This window comes from Pipistrellus hanaki (assembly GCF_964339955.1).
Source record: "Pipistrellus hanaki genome assembly, chromosome: 7".
Classification (NCBI taxonomy): domain Eukaryota; kingdom Metazoa; phylum Chordata; class Mammalia; order Chiroptera; family Vespertilionidae; genus Pipistrellus; species Pipistrellus hanaki.
In genome coordinates this window covers 72,602,069-72,619,394 of record NC_140509.1, presented here as the reverse complement: position 1 = coordinate 72,619,394, position 17,326 = coordinate 72,602,069, and the positions used below count along the sequence as shown (strand labels likewise).

The 17,326-nt window shown below is 33.9% G+C and overlaps 1 protein-coding gene across 2 annotated transcripts in view; it reads right to left on the bottom strand.

Annotated features, from left to right (window-relative positions):
- The window catches only part of THEMIS (thymocyte selection associated), a 133,062-nt gene extending 116,492 nt beyond the window's left edge, over positions 1-16,570 (bottom strand). For both annotated transcript variants that reach the window (XM_084889639.1, XM_084889640.1), the window contains exon 1: positions 16,345-16,570. In XM_084889639.1, coding sequence (XP_084745765.1) covers positions 16,345-16,435 — 91 coding nt within the window. In that variant the 5' untranslated portion in view covers positions 16,436-16,570. The remainder of the gene's footprint in view (positions 1-16,344) is intronic.
- Positions 16,571-17,326: the final 756 nt, after the last annotated feature.

The following is a 17,326-nucleotide window of genomic DNA, read 5'->3' as shown; positions in this document are numbered from 1 at the left end:
TTTCTGTTTTGAGAAACAAAATAATGAATGGTTGTGAATCCATCCCAAGAACCCCAATTCAGCTGCTGAAACAAATACCAAAACAACTGTTGCTTAAATAAAAATACACTTATTTCTCTCTCAAGTAACAACTCAGTGATAACTTTTAGAGTTTATATGAAATCTTCACAGCAGCCAGCTTTTTTCTATGTTGCTATTCTGACCTCTTCAACAAGACCTCGTCTTATATTCTAGGGTGGCTGTTCTAACTCCTACCATCATGTCTGAATTTCAGCTAGTAAGAAAGAGAGATGCAGAAGAGGAGAAACCATTCCTCTTGTTTTAGCAGCAGGCAGTAGAAATTTCCCACTTCAAATACTTTCACAACCCATTGTCCAAAACTTAATCAAGTGTTCGCATTAAGCTTTAAGAGAGCTGCGTGATATCATCTTTAGCTAGGCAGCTGTGTTCACAGTTGGATCACCTGTTATTACAGAAGAAGGAGAGAAGAGATATAGAGGGGCAGCTAATAGACACTGATTCAAAAGTTGAGGGAATAGATGTATATTTCATGATTTAAATTAGGCTACATTGTGCCTATAAGTCTTACATTCTCTTATGGGGGAAATATATATATTTTACTTGAAACACCAACAATAGGAGGTCTGTTGCTAAGGTTGAGATCATAGGATTTCAGGGCTGATCTTTATTTCCATTAAAGAGACAAAACCATTAAACATACTGCACTCACAGGCACATACATACATACACACTTCTCTACATTCATTCCTAGGCATTTAATGAAGTAGAAATCACAAATAAGAATACCATCTCTAATGTCAGGTTCAAATTCAGGATTTACATTTAATAGATGTGACCTCAGGCAATTACTTTATTTGTAAAATAGTAATTCCTTATCTTTAAAATGAGGATAGTAATATTACTTCAAATAGTTATTTTGAGGATCAAAGAAAATAATCATATTTTAAGTGACTAGACAAGCACCTGACATGTATTTAGGGCTTAATAAATATTAGCCACATGTGGGTTATAAGTTTGTCAACATATTTAACTTTTTATTTCTTAAAGTAATTAGTTCAGGTGGGTCTGGGATGACTTCTGGCCTTGGCCTGTCACCTATGGCTGCAAGCTGCCTTGTCTGCTTACTCCATGTGCCAAACAAATATTTCTATTGTGTATATTTGTCTGAAATAATTTCAAGAGTTAGGAAGAGTTGTCCAGGAGCATCCCTAACAGAAAAGATCAGCTGCATTCTTTCATATGGAGGACAGCTGAGAAGTAACCATTATACCAGGCAAGGATACAGTTCTATAGTCATCCAGAAAGAAGCCTTGACAGTCACATTATTTATTTATTTGTTTAGAGACTTATTCATATATATATATATATATATATATATATATATATATATATATATACACACACACACACATATATATATTGATTTTTTACAGAGAGGAAGAGAGAGGGACAGAGAGTCAGAAACATTGACGAGAGAGAAACATCAATCAGCTGCCCGCTGCACACCCCCCACCGGGGATGTGCCCACAACCAAGGTACATGCCCTTGACTGGAATCGAACCCAGGACCCTTCAGTCTGCAGACCGACGCGCTATCCATTGAGCCAAACCGGTATCGGCGACTTATTAATTTTTTAATCTGTTCAACAAATTAACTGAATATGTACTTTGTGCCAAATAAAAGAACTATGAGAAGCCTACTGACATAATTTTACCTTCATGAAAATTTTAATATATTGGAATAAAAGATATTGATAAAAAAAATCATACTTACTATGAAAGAAAATTGCATGTGATTATAAAATGATATGTGACTATATGTGATTATAAAATGATATTTACTATGAAAGAAAATTGCATGATATCAGGAGAAAGGATCTGGTCCACATGAATAGTACCTTTGTGTTATATTTATTTATTAAACCATTTAACAAACATTTACTGAGTTCCAGTCTATTAATCTCAAGCTTACAGAGAAGTTTTATTAAAAGGCTTTAGCTGGGACCTCTGTTCATCCCAGACCAGAAGCCGAAGAAGCTGGCAACCTAGAAATGCTAATGGGTTCAGATAAAATAAAAATTTTAGAAAGCTCCAACAAATGTTGTTCTCCGGAGCCAAAGGAACAGGGCTTCCAGGGAAGGAAGTCTAGTAGGACAGACAACTTTTTATCAGTAGTCACTCTACTTGAGCCAAAACCACAGGGAAAAAAAATCTGATTCCACAACAGGAAAGGCTGAGTGATAGTCCTTAGAATTCCACCCTTGATATGTGTAATAAAATACTTACCCACCCCTTGCTGGGGTGGTGTCAGAAAAGGTAGAGTTGAGAAACGAGATGTGCATATTTGTTTTTTTGTGTTTTTGTTTTTGTTTTGTTAATCCTCATCTTAGAATATTTTCCCTTTGAATTTATAGAGAGTAGAAGGGAGTTGGGAGAGAGAGAGAGAGAGAGAGAGAGAGAGAGAGAGAGAGAGAGAGAGAGAGAGAGAGAGAGAGAGAACACCAATGTGGGAAAGACATATTGATTGGTTGCCTCCTACACACACTAAGGATTAAGCTTGCTACCAAAGTATGTGCCCTTGACTAGAATGGAACCTGGGACACGTCAGTTTGAAGGATGTTGCTCTATCCACTGAGCCAAACCGGCGCCACCCTTAACAAGAAAACCAAGCGGGGAGTCTGGACTTCTACCCTACTCAGAAGTACTGAGGTGCCTTTTCTCCTTCCCACACTGGGGTGAAATGAGAGGATGCCTAGTAAAATATAATATTAGTACTTTTAGCACTAGGTGTTAGTGAAGGCCAGTCATGAGGCACTCCTGTCCTCCAAACAAGGCTGGTATGAATGGAGGGCTAGTGAAGAACCCATACTCACACTCTAATCAACAGGACATCCTCTCTCCTTTAGGTGTCAACAGAGGCTGAAGGGGGAACCTGGACTTCTAACCCCACCTGGCAATAATGAGGCAATGCACTCCACCACACCCAGAGAAATAAAACCCAAAAAACAAACAGAAAACAAAAGACTTAACGGCAGATTTAAGCCTTGACATACCAGTAGTAATATTCAATGTAAAGAGTCTAATGGGTTGCAGGTTTCCTGGCCGCAGTTGGGGGTGCATGTGGAGACAACCAATTGATGTGACTCTCTCATCTCACTCTCTCTTCTCCCCTCTCTCCTTTTCCCTCCCTTCCACTCTCTCTAAAAATCAATGGAAAATATATTCTCTGGTGAGGATTAAAAAAAAAGAAGAAGAAGAACCAAACATATGCTATCTACATAAAACTCACTTCCAATATAATGACAAAGGAAGGTTGAAAGGAATAGGATAGAAAAAGATATATCAGACAAATATTCATCAAAGGAAAGCAGGAGTAGCTATATTAACATCAGATACTGTAAACTTCAGAGTAAAAAAAATTACTAGAAACAGAGATGCTTTACATAATGATAAAAGGGTAAATTTACTAAGAAGATGTGGTATAATTCTAAATGTGTATATACTAAAAAAGAGGTAGAAAATATGTAAAGCAAAATTTGATATAACTGAAAGAAGAATTAGATAAATCAACATAGTGGAAGATGTCAACATTCATCTCTCAACTGATAAACATACTATAGTATATAGAACTATAACACCATTCAACAGTGAAATCTAATCTATATTTATAGAACGCTATACCTAACAACAATAAGTACACAAGTGTTCACCAGAACATATACCAAGATATCTTTTGCCATAAACAAACCTCACCAGATTTGAAGAATTAAATCATAGTATTCTCTGACCACAAAGAATTAAACTAAAAATGGATAACATAAAGGTAACAGAAAATTCTCCAAACTAAATAATCTGTGGTTGAAAGATAACTTAAAGAATAAATTATAGCCTGAACTGGTTTGGCTCAGTGGATAGAGTGTTGGCCTGCAGACTGAAGGGTCCCAGATTCAATTCCAGTTAAGGGCATGTACCTTGGTTGCAGGCACATCCCCAATAGGGAGTGTGCAGGAGGCAGCTGATTGATGTTTCTCTCTCATCGATGTTTCTAACTATCCCTCAATCCTCCTCTCTGTAAAAAAAATCAATAAAATATATTTATAAATAAATAATTATATATGTATATGTGTGTGTGTGTGTGTGTATAACAATGAGATAAATATGAACTGAATGAAAATAAAGAACAATATATCAAAGTTGTAGAACATAGATATAAAAATACTGAGAAGGAACTGTATAGTACTAAATGTTTGCATTTAAATTGAAGAACAGAAGTCTCAAATCAATAATTTAAGATCTCTTTTCAAGTACTTGAAAAGAAAAACAGAATAAAAGAGAAAACCAATGAAGCAAAGAGAAGACTCTTTGAAAAGATCAATGAAATTAACAAGCCACTAACAACTCTGAAGAAGAAAAAGACACAAAATACCAATAACAGGAGAAAAATCCAGAGGATCTGAATATGTAATTTCACAATTAAATGATCCAATTCCTTCAAGAAAAACAACAAACACACACAAACAAAAACCCCCACAATATATCACAACTCACCAAATAGGAAATGAATAACTGGTTCAGTACTAGAATTATTGAGAAAATTAATCGTAATTACAGACAGAGGCAAACTGGGTGAAAGCAACATATCTCTTTGTATTATTGTTTACAATTTTGTGTGAATCTGCAATCATCTCAAAACAAAAATTTAATTTAAATACATAAATGTATATGTGCTACAGTGCAATTTTTCACACTAGTGACATACTGTGAAAGTCTGAGCCAAACACAGAAACACTTGCAGACAAAGTAGAGAAACATACTGAGGAAAATTCATAACCATCCCACTGTTGTAAGTTCTTAGGAAAGTCAGGACAGTTGAGACAGTGGTAGAGGCAGTGGATTATACTGATACCAGAGAAGCTGTGAGCCACTTTCCAACTTTGGGACTTCCAGAAAAACTCCAGAGCAGCAATGTCCTATAGAATGTTATGTAACGATGGGCATATTATAATTATAATTATAATTAAAATGTGACCTAACAGACACGTTTGAAATGTAACTAATTTAAATGAGAAACTCAATTCTAAATTTACTTATTTTAATTAATTTAAATAGCCACATAAGGCTAGTGGCTACTATCTGAACAGCATTTCTTTTTATCTACTGGAAGGAAAAAATGGAAGTTTAGATGAGAGCCTAGGTTTTGCTATTCAATGTGCTTGAGAGCTTGGGTAATTTTAGCATCCTGGTATCACCTTGTTTGTCCTCTCATGCTAATGAAGTTGGTGACAAACAACTTAAAGTACAACATCTTACATATGTAGTAGTTGATGTGTGATTGTGGCCCAACAGGGTCAATCTGGATGGCTGGTTATTAATATTAATGAAAAGGGCTTTCCAGAAAGTACAAACACCACTTTTCAAATTAACGTGTTAAAGGATTATCTTACATCGAGTGTTTTTCCAAGGTGATCTGATTACAAAATAAAAAGTCAAGGGTTAGAGAGAATTGAAGGAAAGTGGATTCAAACCTAAGGCAGTATAGTGCTATTGTACTAAGACAGTTCTAAGAGCAGTTTATAGGGTAACAAAAGACACTAGGGGGATTGAAATGCGTGCCATATGCTACAATGAGAAACCCAGGGAATGATGGCTTACTCAGATGTGGAAATGTTGAGATGACAACACCATGCTCAGGTCTAGATTTATCATTTCTAAAGTCAATTGGCCATTTGGAAGCAGAGATGGTCCTATCCAGTTTCTCTTAAACAATGATTTGCCAACAACCTGCTTCAGAATTAATTGGGCACAATTTAAAAACAAAGATTCTTGGGCTATACTCCAGAAATTCTAAATCAGATTCACCAGGGTACAACCCAGAAATGGGTATTTTTTTTAAAAACTCCTCAGCATATTACAAAATTTACTTAGCTTTGAGAACTACTGTTTACAAATCACTAAATAGGTAGAGAAGTCAGGACAACATATATCAACGTGGAAAATCATACAAATTTAGGATTAGTTAAAACTGTAAGAGTAAAAAAGCAAAAGTAATTCTATGGATAAATCAGCTCCACTAAAAGTGAGAAAAACAGAGCATCTGTGACACATGTGAAGACAAATGTTTAATATTATAATATGCATGTCATTTACTTAAAATAGTTCAGCAGACAGTGAGATACATAAGGAGGTTGTTCAATTGTTTTAACCTATAGCACTGGGAAAGAGATGAAGAAAATACCAACATTTGCAGTACACTAATCAGAAATATAAACCCAGATGACTAGTTTCACACACAAAAGGTTATTTAGAAGTGTGTATATACTCTTTTATTAAAATATTAGAGGCCCAGGGCATGAAATTCATGCACAGGTAGGGTCCCTAGCGGCTGCTGGCTGCCTACCGCCTGCCGCTGCCACTGGCTGGGGCCTTCCCACCCTGGCTGTTGGCTGGGGCCTTTCCTCACCCCCACCTTGGCCTCACACCCTGGCTGTTGGCTGGGGCCTTTCCTCACACCCACCTTGGCCTCACACCCTGGCTGTTGGCTGGGGCCTTTCCTCACACCCACCCCCTGCTCACCTGCTCCACCATCTTGCTGCGGTCCCGCTCTCACTTCCACTGCTGCCCACTGCCATTGTCACCTCGCCAGCGCCCACTATGTTCCGCACCAGTGGTCAGCACATATCTAACGGTTGGTCAAGCCCACGCCCATAGGGACAATTTGCCTTTTATTATATAAGATATTTTTATTGATTTCAAAGAAGAAGGGAGAGGGAGAGATAGAAATATCAATGATAAGAGAATCATTGATCAGCTGCTTCTTGCAGTCCCCACACTGGGGACCGAAACCCAGGCAGGTGCCCTGACTGGGAAGTCAGCCTATAACCTCCTGGTTCATAGGTTCATGTTTAACCACTGTGCCACTTTGGCAGGCCCATATATACTCTTAAAACAACTACCACAGTCATCACCTAAATTAATTCCTATTAACACAAAAGTGTTTTTATTACCCTAGTGGATACTAATATGATGATTCCATTGGTGAAGTGGGCGGTGTTCAAAATTTGTTGATTAGTTCCAAATTATTACATAGGCACTCCTGTTCTTGCAAAGGGGTATAGAATCTAGGAAGTCCAATATAAATCCCCTGCTTTACAGCCCTAGTTCAGCTGCTGATTCAAAGCAATTTTGCTGTCTAACTAGAAGGGTAACTGGATCCTGCTGCTGGGATATTATTGCAGATGTCTCTAAGGAGCCTTCCATGCACGTTGCTGTCAGAGAATCTAAACAGACAAACAGCTGGGACGAAGTCAGGTTGACACCCAGGGCATATAACTGTATTCCTGCCTGCTTACAAATTAATGTTTTACACCTGGCAACATTTGACCTAAGGTTTTCTTTCATTCCATGAGACCATGTGCTTCCACGGAATGAAGGCTATTAATGTCTACCAAAAACAAACAAACAAACAAACAAACAAAAAATAATGGTGAAAGACATAATTCTGCTCAGTTTGCAACAAAACTCATTTTCTCCAGAAAGTATGGCATGATTTTTTTGTAGCTTTTCTTAATAAGTAGGATGAAATTAATGTTCATCAATGGGTTACATTAATAAATAGGAGCAGCTGAGGTTTACTGTGCAGCAAGCCTGTGGTTTTTTTTTTTTTTTTAAAAAAAAACATGGTGCTGACTTGAATAACTCAGCTTTGTTTTTCAAAGGAACCCATTTAGAAAAGCAACCAGCAAGAAGCACAACAATTAAAAAAAAGCAAAACTACAGGTCACTTGTCAGATGAATGGCACCTATCCCGTTGTTAATTTCACTGTCAAATCTTTAATGAGAACTTGCTACTGAATGGCTTATTGTTCCAAGTAAGAGACCGCAGAAATTAAAATTTCATTCTTCAGTCTTCTGTGGTTTAAAGCCGTCATTTAAGCTTTAAAGCATGTGTTACAATAAGAAGTAGTTCATTAAATGTCCAAAAAAAGTCTTCTTTAAAATAATGTTATTTCTATATTGATTAAAAAAAAAAAAAAAGTGTTCCCTTAGGTACATTATCTGAAAATTTATAGTTGATGAAAACTATCAATCCAGGAGTGCGTAAAAAATGTGTTTATGCAGAGCAGGACATGACATTTTTGCGTTATGTCTGACTTCACGAAGAAGCCTTGACTTCGTTGAGAAGGCCATGGTGATTTCATGCTCTTGGTTGGTGCAAATTCAGCATACTGCTAGGTATTAGCATCCACTCACTGTTAGCAGAATAAATGGATAAACTCAGAAATTTATTTGTTCATTGTATTTTTATCTACTTCTTTATATTAAATATCATTAAGAAAGGTAACTTTTGATTCTGTTATAAGAATAAGTAAATGTTCTCTTTATTAATAATCAGTGAATGGAAAAATTGCATAAAAACCGCATAAAAACGTGATTTTAAATAGGTCTCTGCTTCTATAATATCAGATTAGTTTTATTTATCTAGAATATTGTCTCATTCTAAAATGAATAGATTGACTAGAAATGTAGAAAATTACTTTTTAAAACTATGGACAAATTATGTGTGTGGGGGGAGAAATTGGAACATTTTCATAATTGTCCAGTTTTTATAAACTCTTTACTGATTTAAAATTACTGTAATAAATACATACACTCTATTTACATAGGAACATATTTAAATTAATAACTATGTTACTAATGTTCAAAATCAAAGGGGTACCTTTTAATGAAGAGTTAATTCAAAACATATGATTTTATTTCAGGAGTTCTGGAAAAAAATTGTTTTAAATGAACTTTAAGCTTTATCTGGTGACAATAGAAAAGTAAAAAAAAAAAATGTTCTTTGGTCTGTGGTTTCAAATTCACACATTTATGGAACAGGTGTTTCTCCCATAACTGATACAAATGCTGACTCATTAAAACCAACCTTTCTAACTTAGAGTTAAGCTTTTGAGATCTAATTTGTCTTTATAAGAATCAGAATATTGGAGAGTTAATTTCATTATTTAAATTGAGAAGACTTGCCTCAATTTCTAGTAAATTATTTTTATTTAAAATAACACCATCTTGTTAATGTATGACTGACTGTCTATTCCCATTTACAAAGTATTATTTCATGTGGAAAATGTATATTTCATTTAAGTAAATTTCAACTCATTGTTTTCTGCTAGAATCTTAGTTTTTAAAAAGTGCAATGATTATAAATTTTTATTAGGAATAAAACTAAGTAGATGCCCCAATTAAAATGTAATGTTTTTCAATTCAAGAGTTTGAATATTACTGAAATTGGTTTGGTTCAGTGGATAGAGCGTTGGCCTGCGGACTGAAAGGTCCCGGGTTCGATTCCAGTCAGAAGCATGTACCTTGGTTGCGGGCGCATCCCCAGTAAAGGGTGTGCAAGAGGCAGCTGATCCATGATTCTCTCTCATTGATGTTTCTAACTCTCTATCCCTCTCTCTTCTTCTCTGTAAAATATCAATAAAATATATTTTTAAATAAGTTTGAATATTGCATCAAAGATATACATTTCTTAAAATAATTTTTCATACCTTTTTACACATTATTTGAAGTTACTTTCATTTCTATTTTCAAGACTTAATCATTTAGTAGTGCCTAACAAAATGTGTTAATATCATAACAAACATATAAATAATATATGTGAGGCAAAAGTTTTAATTTTCTTTCCTTTAATAAATGCTATTCCATATTAAATAAATGACCAATAATTTGTATCTATTAAAATAAATTTAGATAATTAAGTTCCCTAACCAAAATGTCTATTTCACGACACTGGAAATATAGCAGCCAACAAAAAATAGAATTTTTATTTAATCTCTTGCTTCATGTTTTCTGTATACTTATTTAATGAAAAAGATATATGAATAATCTGTTTATATGATTATATGAAAAAAATATGCTGCCCTCCATATTTTAACTTTGTGTTGAATTGTCAAGTTTGGTACTTAACAATAGAGTTAGAAATGATTAAGTGTAAATTCTCCACTATAGAAATACATAATGTAGTCCACTGTACAAAAATGTCCCCATTATAGAACATCTCAACTGCAGTAAATAACACAAAATTTTTCTGGCAGTTATTATCTCCTACAGTTTTTGAAAATAATATAGCTGAAATTACTCTTATTTAAACTTTTTTTGCTTGTTCTTAATGTACCTATTTTGGGCATTTCCCTAAAATAAGGCCTGCTTAAACTAAATTTTAGGGAAACAAACTATTTCATTCAAATACACATAAAATGCTCTAATTTTTAAAATGATTGTATGTTATAAAACTTGAAATATTTTTATTCTTATTTATAAAATATAATATTTAATTACATTGAAAAAGTAACTTATTGATCTCTAGTGTATGGCCTAAAGACATTTTAGGAGTCAACTTATACATTAGCTGAAGGAACAAGTCTTAGATAAATGGTTCCAAAAAAATTCAACATCATTTAAAACAAGTTTATGCTGTAAAATGTAGTCATGAGTATAATTTTTACATATTATCAAATCAGTATGATTTCAATATATATTTCTAAAATGGATATTTAAGTTTTCCAAATTTTATTCTGATAGTCATTTTATTGCCCAACCGTATGTCACTGACACAGAGCAAATTTAGATTTATTTAATAAAACATTATTAATTTTAAGCTAAGAATATAACAAGTTTTACTTTAATTTTAGAGTTCATATATAAAGTTTTAAAATTTTAAATCTGTGAATTTAAGTTGTCCTGAATTTTAATCTGTGAAGTTCAACAGAACATGTCATAAACATATAAAAGATCCTGCTATAGAAATTAATGTTTATCTTTAATAAATCTTTATAAACATATATTCACATAGAGAAATATTGCTTCTATTTTCTTTTAGCTAAAATTACTTTTTAAAAAGTATGACAGGTCATATTTCATTAGACTTTTCATAATTTAATTCCTCTTGGAGTCTATAATGAACAAGTATCAACATTGTAAATATATATAAAAAAGTAAAAAAATGTTTTTGCTTTGTCTTAACATTTAAAGCCTATAAAATAGGAGTAAATACATATTGAATACAATGTTGTAAATTTCAAAATTGCCCTAATTTTACTACTATGTTCCTAACTAATTAAGCCTGAAAAAAATTAAATTCAATTGGCTATAAAATAATTATGTTGCCATTAAAATAGGCAGTATTTGTTGCCATATGAACTTTCATAGATGCAAAAAATCCTTAAAAATCATGTTCATATAATACATAACCCACTTAGTATCATTATGCAATATACTTATTCAACCAGCTTCAAAGTTAATACTTCCATATCATATTTATCAAATTTCAATTGTAATCAGTAATGTTATTAAAAGACAAAACAATGTGTAACTAGTACTAGTTATTTCTTGTTCATATTTACTTTAGCAACCCAATTTGTACAGTCAAATTACCATCAGTAAATTGTAATAATATTTCTTAAAAACATTGATGATTCTAGAATGATAGGATTTACTATAGAATTTTATAAACCCTTCAGGTGAGCAAAGATAAACTTTACTATAAGTTTTAAACATGGGACATAGGTAAGTGTTATGGCAAATATATGACCTTAAAAGTGGAAATAATAATAACTTCACAAAATATTGCCAGGGATTAAATTTCTCTATGAATATAATAAGTAACTTAAAGAAGATTAAATATATGTGAAATAATGAATTTATATATAGATGAACATATATAAAGTATTATGTAGTTACATATGTTATATTAGATATACTCACATATATTTATCTATAGCTATATACATTATATAAGTATAATACAAATGTATGCTTATATGCCTACATTTATATATGAAGGCCTTGGCACAGTGCCTGGTCCATAATTAGCCCTCAATATACAGGGCTCTAATGATAATTAATAATCCATCAAAAACTTTGTGCTAAAAACAAACATTTGCCCTTGACACTTTCACAACCTAGTGCTCTGTGTCATTTCTTTTCATCAAAAACTACCCCACTTTCTCCTGCTTCTCCTCCAACAGAGGCCTTTGTGGACAGACTTCTCCTCTATTCAGACCTTCCATGTTGGTCTTTGAGACACTAAAATTTATTCTCACATGGACTATAGAGCAAAGGAAACCATCAACAAAATGAAAAGGCAACATACTTAAGATATTCGCCAATGATATATCGGATAAAGGGTTGATATACAAGATATATAAAGAAATGATACCACTCAACACCGAAAAACTAATACAATGAACAAATGGGCAGAGGACCTGAATAGACACTTCTCCAAAGAGGACATACAGATGGCACAGACGACATACTAGTAAAAAAAGATGTTCAATGTCACTAGTCATCAGAGAAATGCAAATTAAAACCACAATGAGATAACACCTCACACCTGTCAGTATGGTTATAATAAATCAACAAACGACAAATGTTGGTGAGGATGTGGAGAAAAGGGAACCTTTGTGCACTGCCCATAGAAATGCAGATTGATGCAACCACTATGAATAATAGTATGGACATTCCTCAAAGAACTCGAAATGGAACTGCCTTATGAATCAGCGATTCCACTTCTTAGAATATATCTGAAGAAACCCCAAAAGAGTAATTTGAAAGACTATATACACTCCTATGTTTATTGCAGCATTATTTACAATAGCTTAATTTATGAAAGTCATCCAAGTGCCCATCAAATGACAAGTGGACAAAAAAAGTGGGGGTACATATATACAATAGATTATTACTTGGCCATAATGAAAGAATGAAATCTTATCATTTACAACATCACGAATGGATCTAGCAGGTATAATGCCAAATGAAATAAGTCAGACAGAGAAAGACAAATACATATATGTGGGAATCTAAAGAGCACAATAAATGAACAAGCGAAATAGAAACAGACTTATAGATATAGAGAGCAGACTGATAATTGCTAGAGGGGAGGAGGGTTGGGTGACTGGATGAAAAAGATGAAGGCATTGAGAAGCACAAATTGGTAGCCACAAAATAGTCATGGGATATAAATTACAGGACATGAAATGTAGTCAACAATATTGTAACTAGTACGGTGCCAGTGTGTACTCGAAATATTGAAGGGGTGGGGAAATACTATATAATGTATATTATTTTAATCACTGTGCTGTATACCTAAAACTAATGCAAAATAATATCCAATGTAAACCTTAATTGGAAAAGCAAAGTAGAAACTTAAAAAGAGAGAGAACATATCTTCATGAACTTAGGGTAATGAAAATTTCTTTGACAACTCATATAAAAGAAAGCAATTATAAACTGATTATACTACCACTGAAATTAAGACTTCCATCAAAAGACACCATTTAAAAATGTAAGCTATTGCCGAAACCAGTTTGGCTCAATGGATAGAGCGTCAGCTTGGGGACAGAAAGGTCCCAGGTTCGATTCCGGTCAAGGGCATGTACATTGGTTGCGGGGTGTGCAAGAGGCAGCTGATCGATGACTCTCTCTCATCGATGTTTCTAACTCTCTATCTCTCTCCCTCTCTGTACAAAATCAATAAAATATATTAAAAAAAATAAATAAAAATGTAAGCTATTGAGTGAGGTGGACATTTGCAAAACAGGGTCAAGAATCACAATACTGTGTGTGTGTGTGTGTGTGTGTGTGTGTGTGTGTGTGTGTGTATGAACATTGATAAAAAAAAGAGTTTATAAAATCCAACAGAGAAATGGCCAAGAAACATGAACAATGTTTTCAGAAAACAACATCTCCCAAAGGCCTTTAAACATATGAAAAGGTGCTCAATCTCATTAGTCGTCGGGAGGTGCAAACTACAACTACCGTTCTCCAGAATAACTAAAATTCTGAAGATTGATAACATCAAGTATTGCCAGGGACATAGATTAACTGCATCTCTCATATACTGCTGGTGGGAATGTAAACTGGTATAACTACTAGGGAAACTTGTTTTCATTATTCACTAAAGCAGAACATATGCATAACATGACATGGCAATTTCACTTATTTATATATCCAACTGAATACATATACATGTGAACACACATGTACAAAAATATTCATGATGACATTACTGGTAACAACTCCAAAGTGCTAATAATTCAAATGTTCATTATAAATAGAATGCGTAGAAAATTGTGGTATAAATGGAACTATATAGAATATCATAAATTAATTTTAAAAGATGATGTTGATCATATATGCCAATCAGAAAAGGATACATGCTGTAAGTTTATAAATCAACAAAAGTCATAATAATAATTATCTTGGGGGAGAGATCAACCAAAGGACTTGTATGCATGCATATAAGCCTAACCCATGGACACAGACAAAAGGGGGTGAGAGCATGAGTAGGGGGGATGGAGGGTAATGGGGGAATAAGGATAACACCTTAATCAATAAAGAAATTTTCAAAAATAACAATTATTATCTTTGGGAAAGGTGATTGATAATGATTGATTAAAGGCACAAAATGAGTTTTCTAGAATACTTATAATTTTTTATTTCTTGACCAGAGTAGTGGTTACATAAATGTAAATACTTTGTAAAAATTCACCTGAATACTGTATACATTTTTTTCTTAATTGAAATATAGCATAGTGGTAAAGTATTAAAGCATGAAGAGGTTCTGAACACATGGAGAGACATACTTTGTTCTCTTGTAAAACTTAATATAAAAATGTCAATTCTTCCTAAATTAATCTGTAAAATCAGTTTAGTCCAATACAAATTCTAGTTGAATTTCTTAAGTAATTGGTTTCTTTAAAAACATATTTGAAGGTCTATAGTTAAATCAATTTAGAAAAAAAGGAGCAAAAACAGGTATTGGCCTTATATAAATTACATTTTAATACTTATTTCAAAGCAATAGTTACAAAAATAGGATGATTTTGGTATAATTGAGAAAAAAAATAGATGATTGCTATAGAAGTGATATTTCAGAGACAGATTAATCCAGTAACTTAAAAGCAGCAACTCAAATTAATAAGGCCAGGATAGCTAGCTTAGTAAATAGCATTGGGAAGTCAGGTTTATGATATGGGAAAAACTAAAATGGGATTCTTCTGCACCTCAGAACAAAGTGTCCTTCAAATGGATTAAAAACTAAATATGAAATTTGATATGGAAAAGGCAATATAAAATAACACAGGAACATATCTTTGTGATTTAGACATGAAGATCAACTTTCTATGGAAAACCTCAATAGCACAAACCACGAAACAAACAAAAAAGATTTGGGGCTGACTTATGAACAAGGATATATTTCATAATATTGTATACATGGGAAAATATGGCTTTATTTCAAAATAATCAATTCAACAAAAACCAGTATTAAGCTCATGATAGCCTACACCAATAGCTGTGTGTGTGTGTGTGTGTTTGTGTGCACGCGCACGTGCGTGCATGTATGTGTATTGGATCTGACATTTGTCAATCTTAATTTTATTTTATAATATCTAAAACATTATCTTGTCTATGACAGAAAAGATTTGCCTACCAACACTTCTAGCTATTTTCCCAATAGTTTTTTCGTACTTAATTTCATTACTGCCTTAATTCTACCACTATTATGACAAGAAATATGTATTTGCCTAGAAAATGCCCTTTTTCTTGCATGAATTCAAACTAACTGCTTAAAAATTCTAGGGTAGATAGAATCGCTAGGCTTTCACATTCTTTTGCTGAATTTACATAGTAAGTTACATCAAAACACAATAACTTATTAATCGATAATCCAAATTGAACTCTGGCTTTTGAATATAAACTTTTAAAAATTATCTTGTGGTTAGAAAACATTATTTTCTATACCTTCAAATAAAAATGTCATTATTCAAAGATTTAGGAATTAGGCCCCTATAGAAAGAGTGCAAGAAGCATTGACAGAGTCAACATTATGAAGTGGTTAAGAGTTTGATAAATTTTTCTTTCTAAGCACTTTTAATAGCTACTTCTGTTTTAGAAAAACTAAATTTTATCTTTTTATTTTATTTTCTAGAAACATAAATATGGATACATTCTCACTCTTTCGTTACAACTAATTTCAAAGAAAAGGCAGAAATAATTAGCCATTTATATTCTGGAGGTCTCTGAAAAGCTCCAGAAGCTTCACTCAGTTCCTTGCGCCTCGTCATCCCAGAGCCCTGTCTATCTAGTTTCTCTCTTCTCCAACACCATTGGGCCTTGACCATTGGTGAGTTAGTTACATTCTCCCTTTCACGATCACTTTTCCTTTAATGGAACTCATATATGTTCTATTAAAATTTCTCCCTCCAATTCCTAAGAGTATATACTATATAAGCATGTCTAACCAGCCAAGAGATAGGCAGGCGCTTACCTTCAAAGTAGATGCCTGACTGGATCTCTAGGACTCTGGGGAGGGTCCGGAGGTCAAGGGAGTGGACAAATTCTTCCAGTGACAATGCCATTGCTCTGGCTTGTGCCGTGTAGAGAGAGAGCTGGAACTTACAGAAGTTTGGGGCTTCTGGGTGTCACTTGCCTGTAACTGCAGGCCTTGCTCATCATTCCTCCCACAGGCTGGTTGGCAGGAATGTCACAGAGAGCCCAACTGAGGTGGCGTAGCTCTATGTAGAGCAGATGGTGAGGAAGGAGGAAGGAGACAAAAGGTGTGAGAGCTCTTTTTGTTCTAGTTGTGGCTTCATTTCCTTCTGACACTGAAGTAGAACAGGATGGGGGTGGGGTGAGCACATCTAAGCAGACATTGCCCAAAAAAGTGAGATTTGATAAGCAGCTCATTGTCTGTTGCCAGTCCAGGTGTACATCTACAGATCGGGGGCAGAGCTGCTTGTTGACCAGGAAAGAACAGGAATGCAGGACTAAAAGTCTCATCCTAAACAAGGCACCATGTTAATTCTTTATCTTTTTAGCTCATTTCTAAAGTTTGGCTTTGTGCCTTATTTGCATACTCTGTGCTTTTATATTAAATTTGGTTCCGAAAGTGCTTTTTGTCAGCAATTTTCAGAAATCTGATACTCTAGAGAGAGAGAGGATCGAAACCACTTTTTATTCTTCCACATTAAAATTTTTGCTGAATCTTAAAGGAGAGTCGGGCAGGGGAGCAATATGCAAAGTGATACAGTAAATTAATTCAGGAAGTTAATATGCATTTTCTAATCTCCACACTACAGTGAAAGTATCTAAATCCATCATTAGCACACCTGGGTTTCCTGGGTTTAGATTGCTTCTGATTCACAGGTTACTTCAGCCTTGTCTTTGCTGTTCCTTATTTGTCTCATTTATTAAATGGAGAAAACATAGGAGTCAAATAAAGTGTACAATTTCTTTCAAAGCTAAAATTC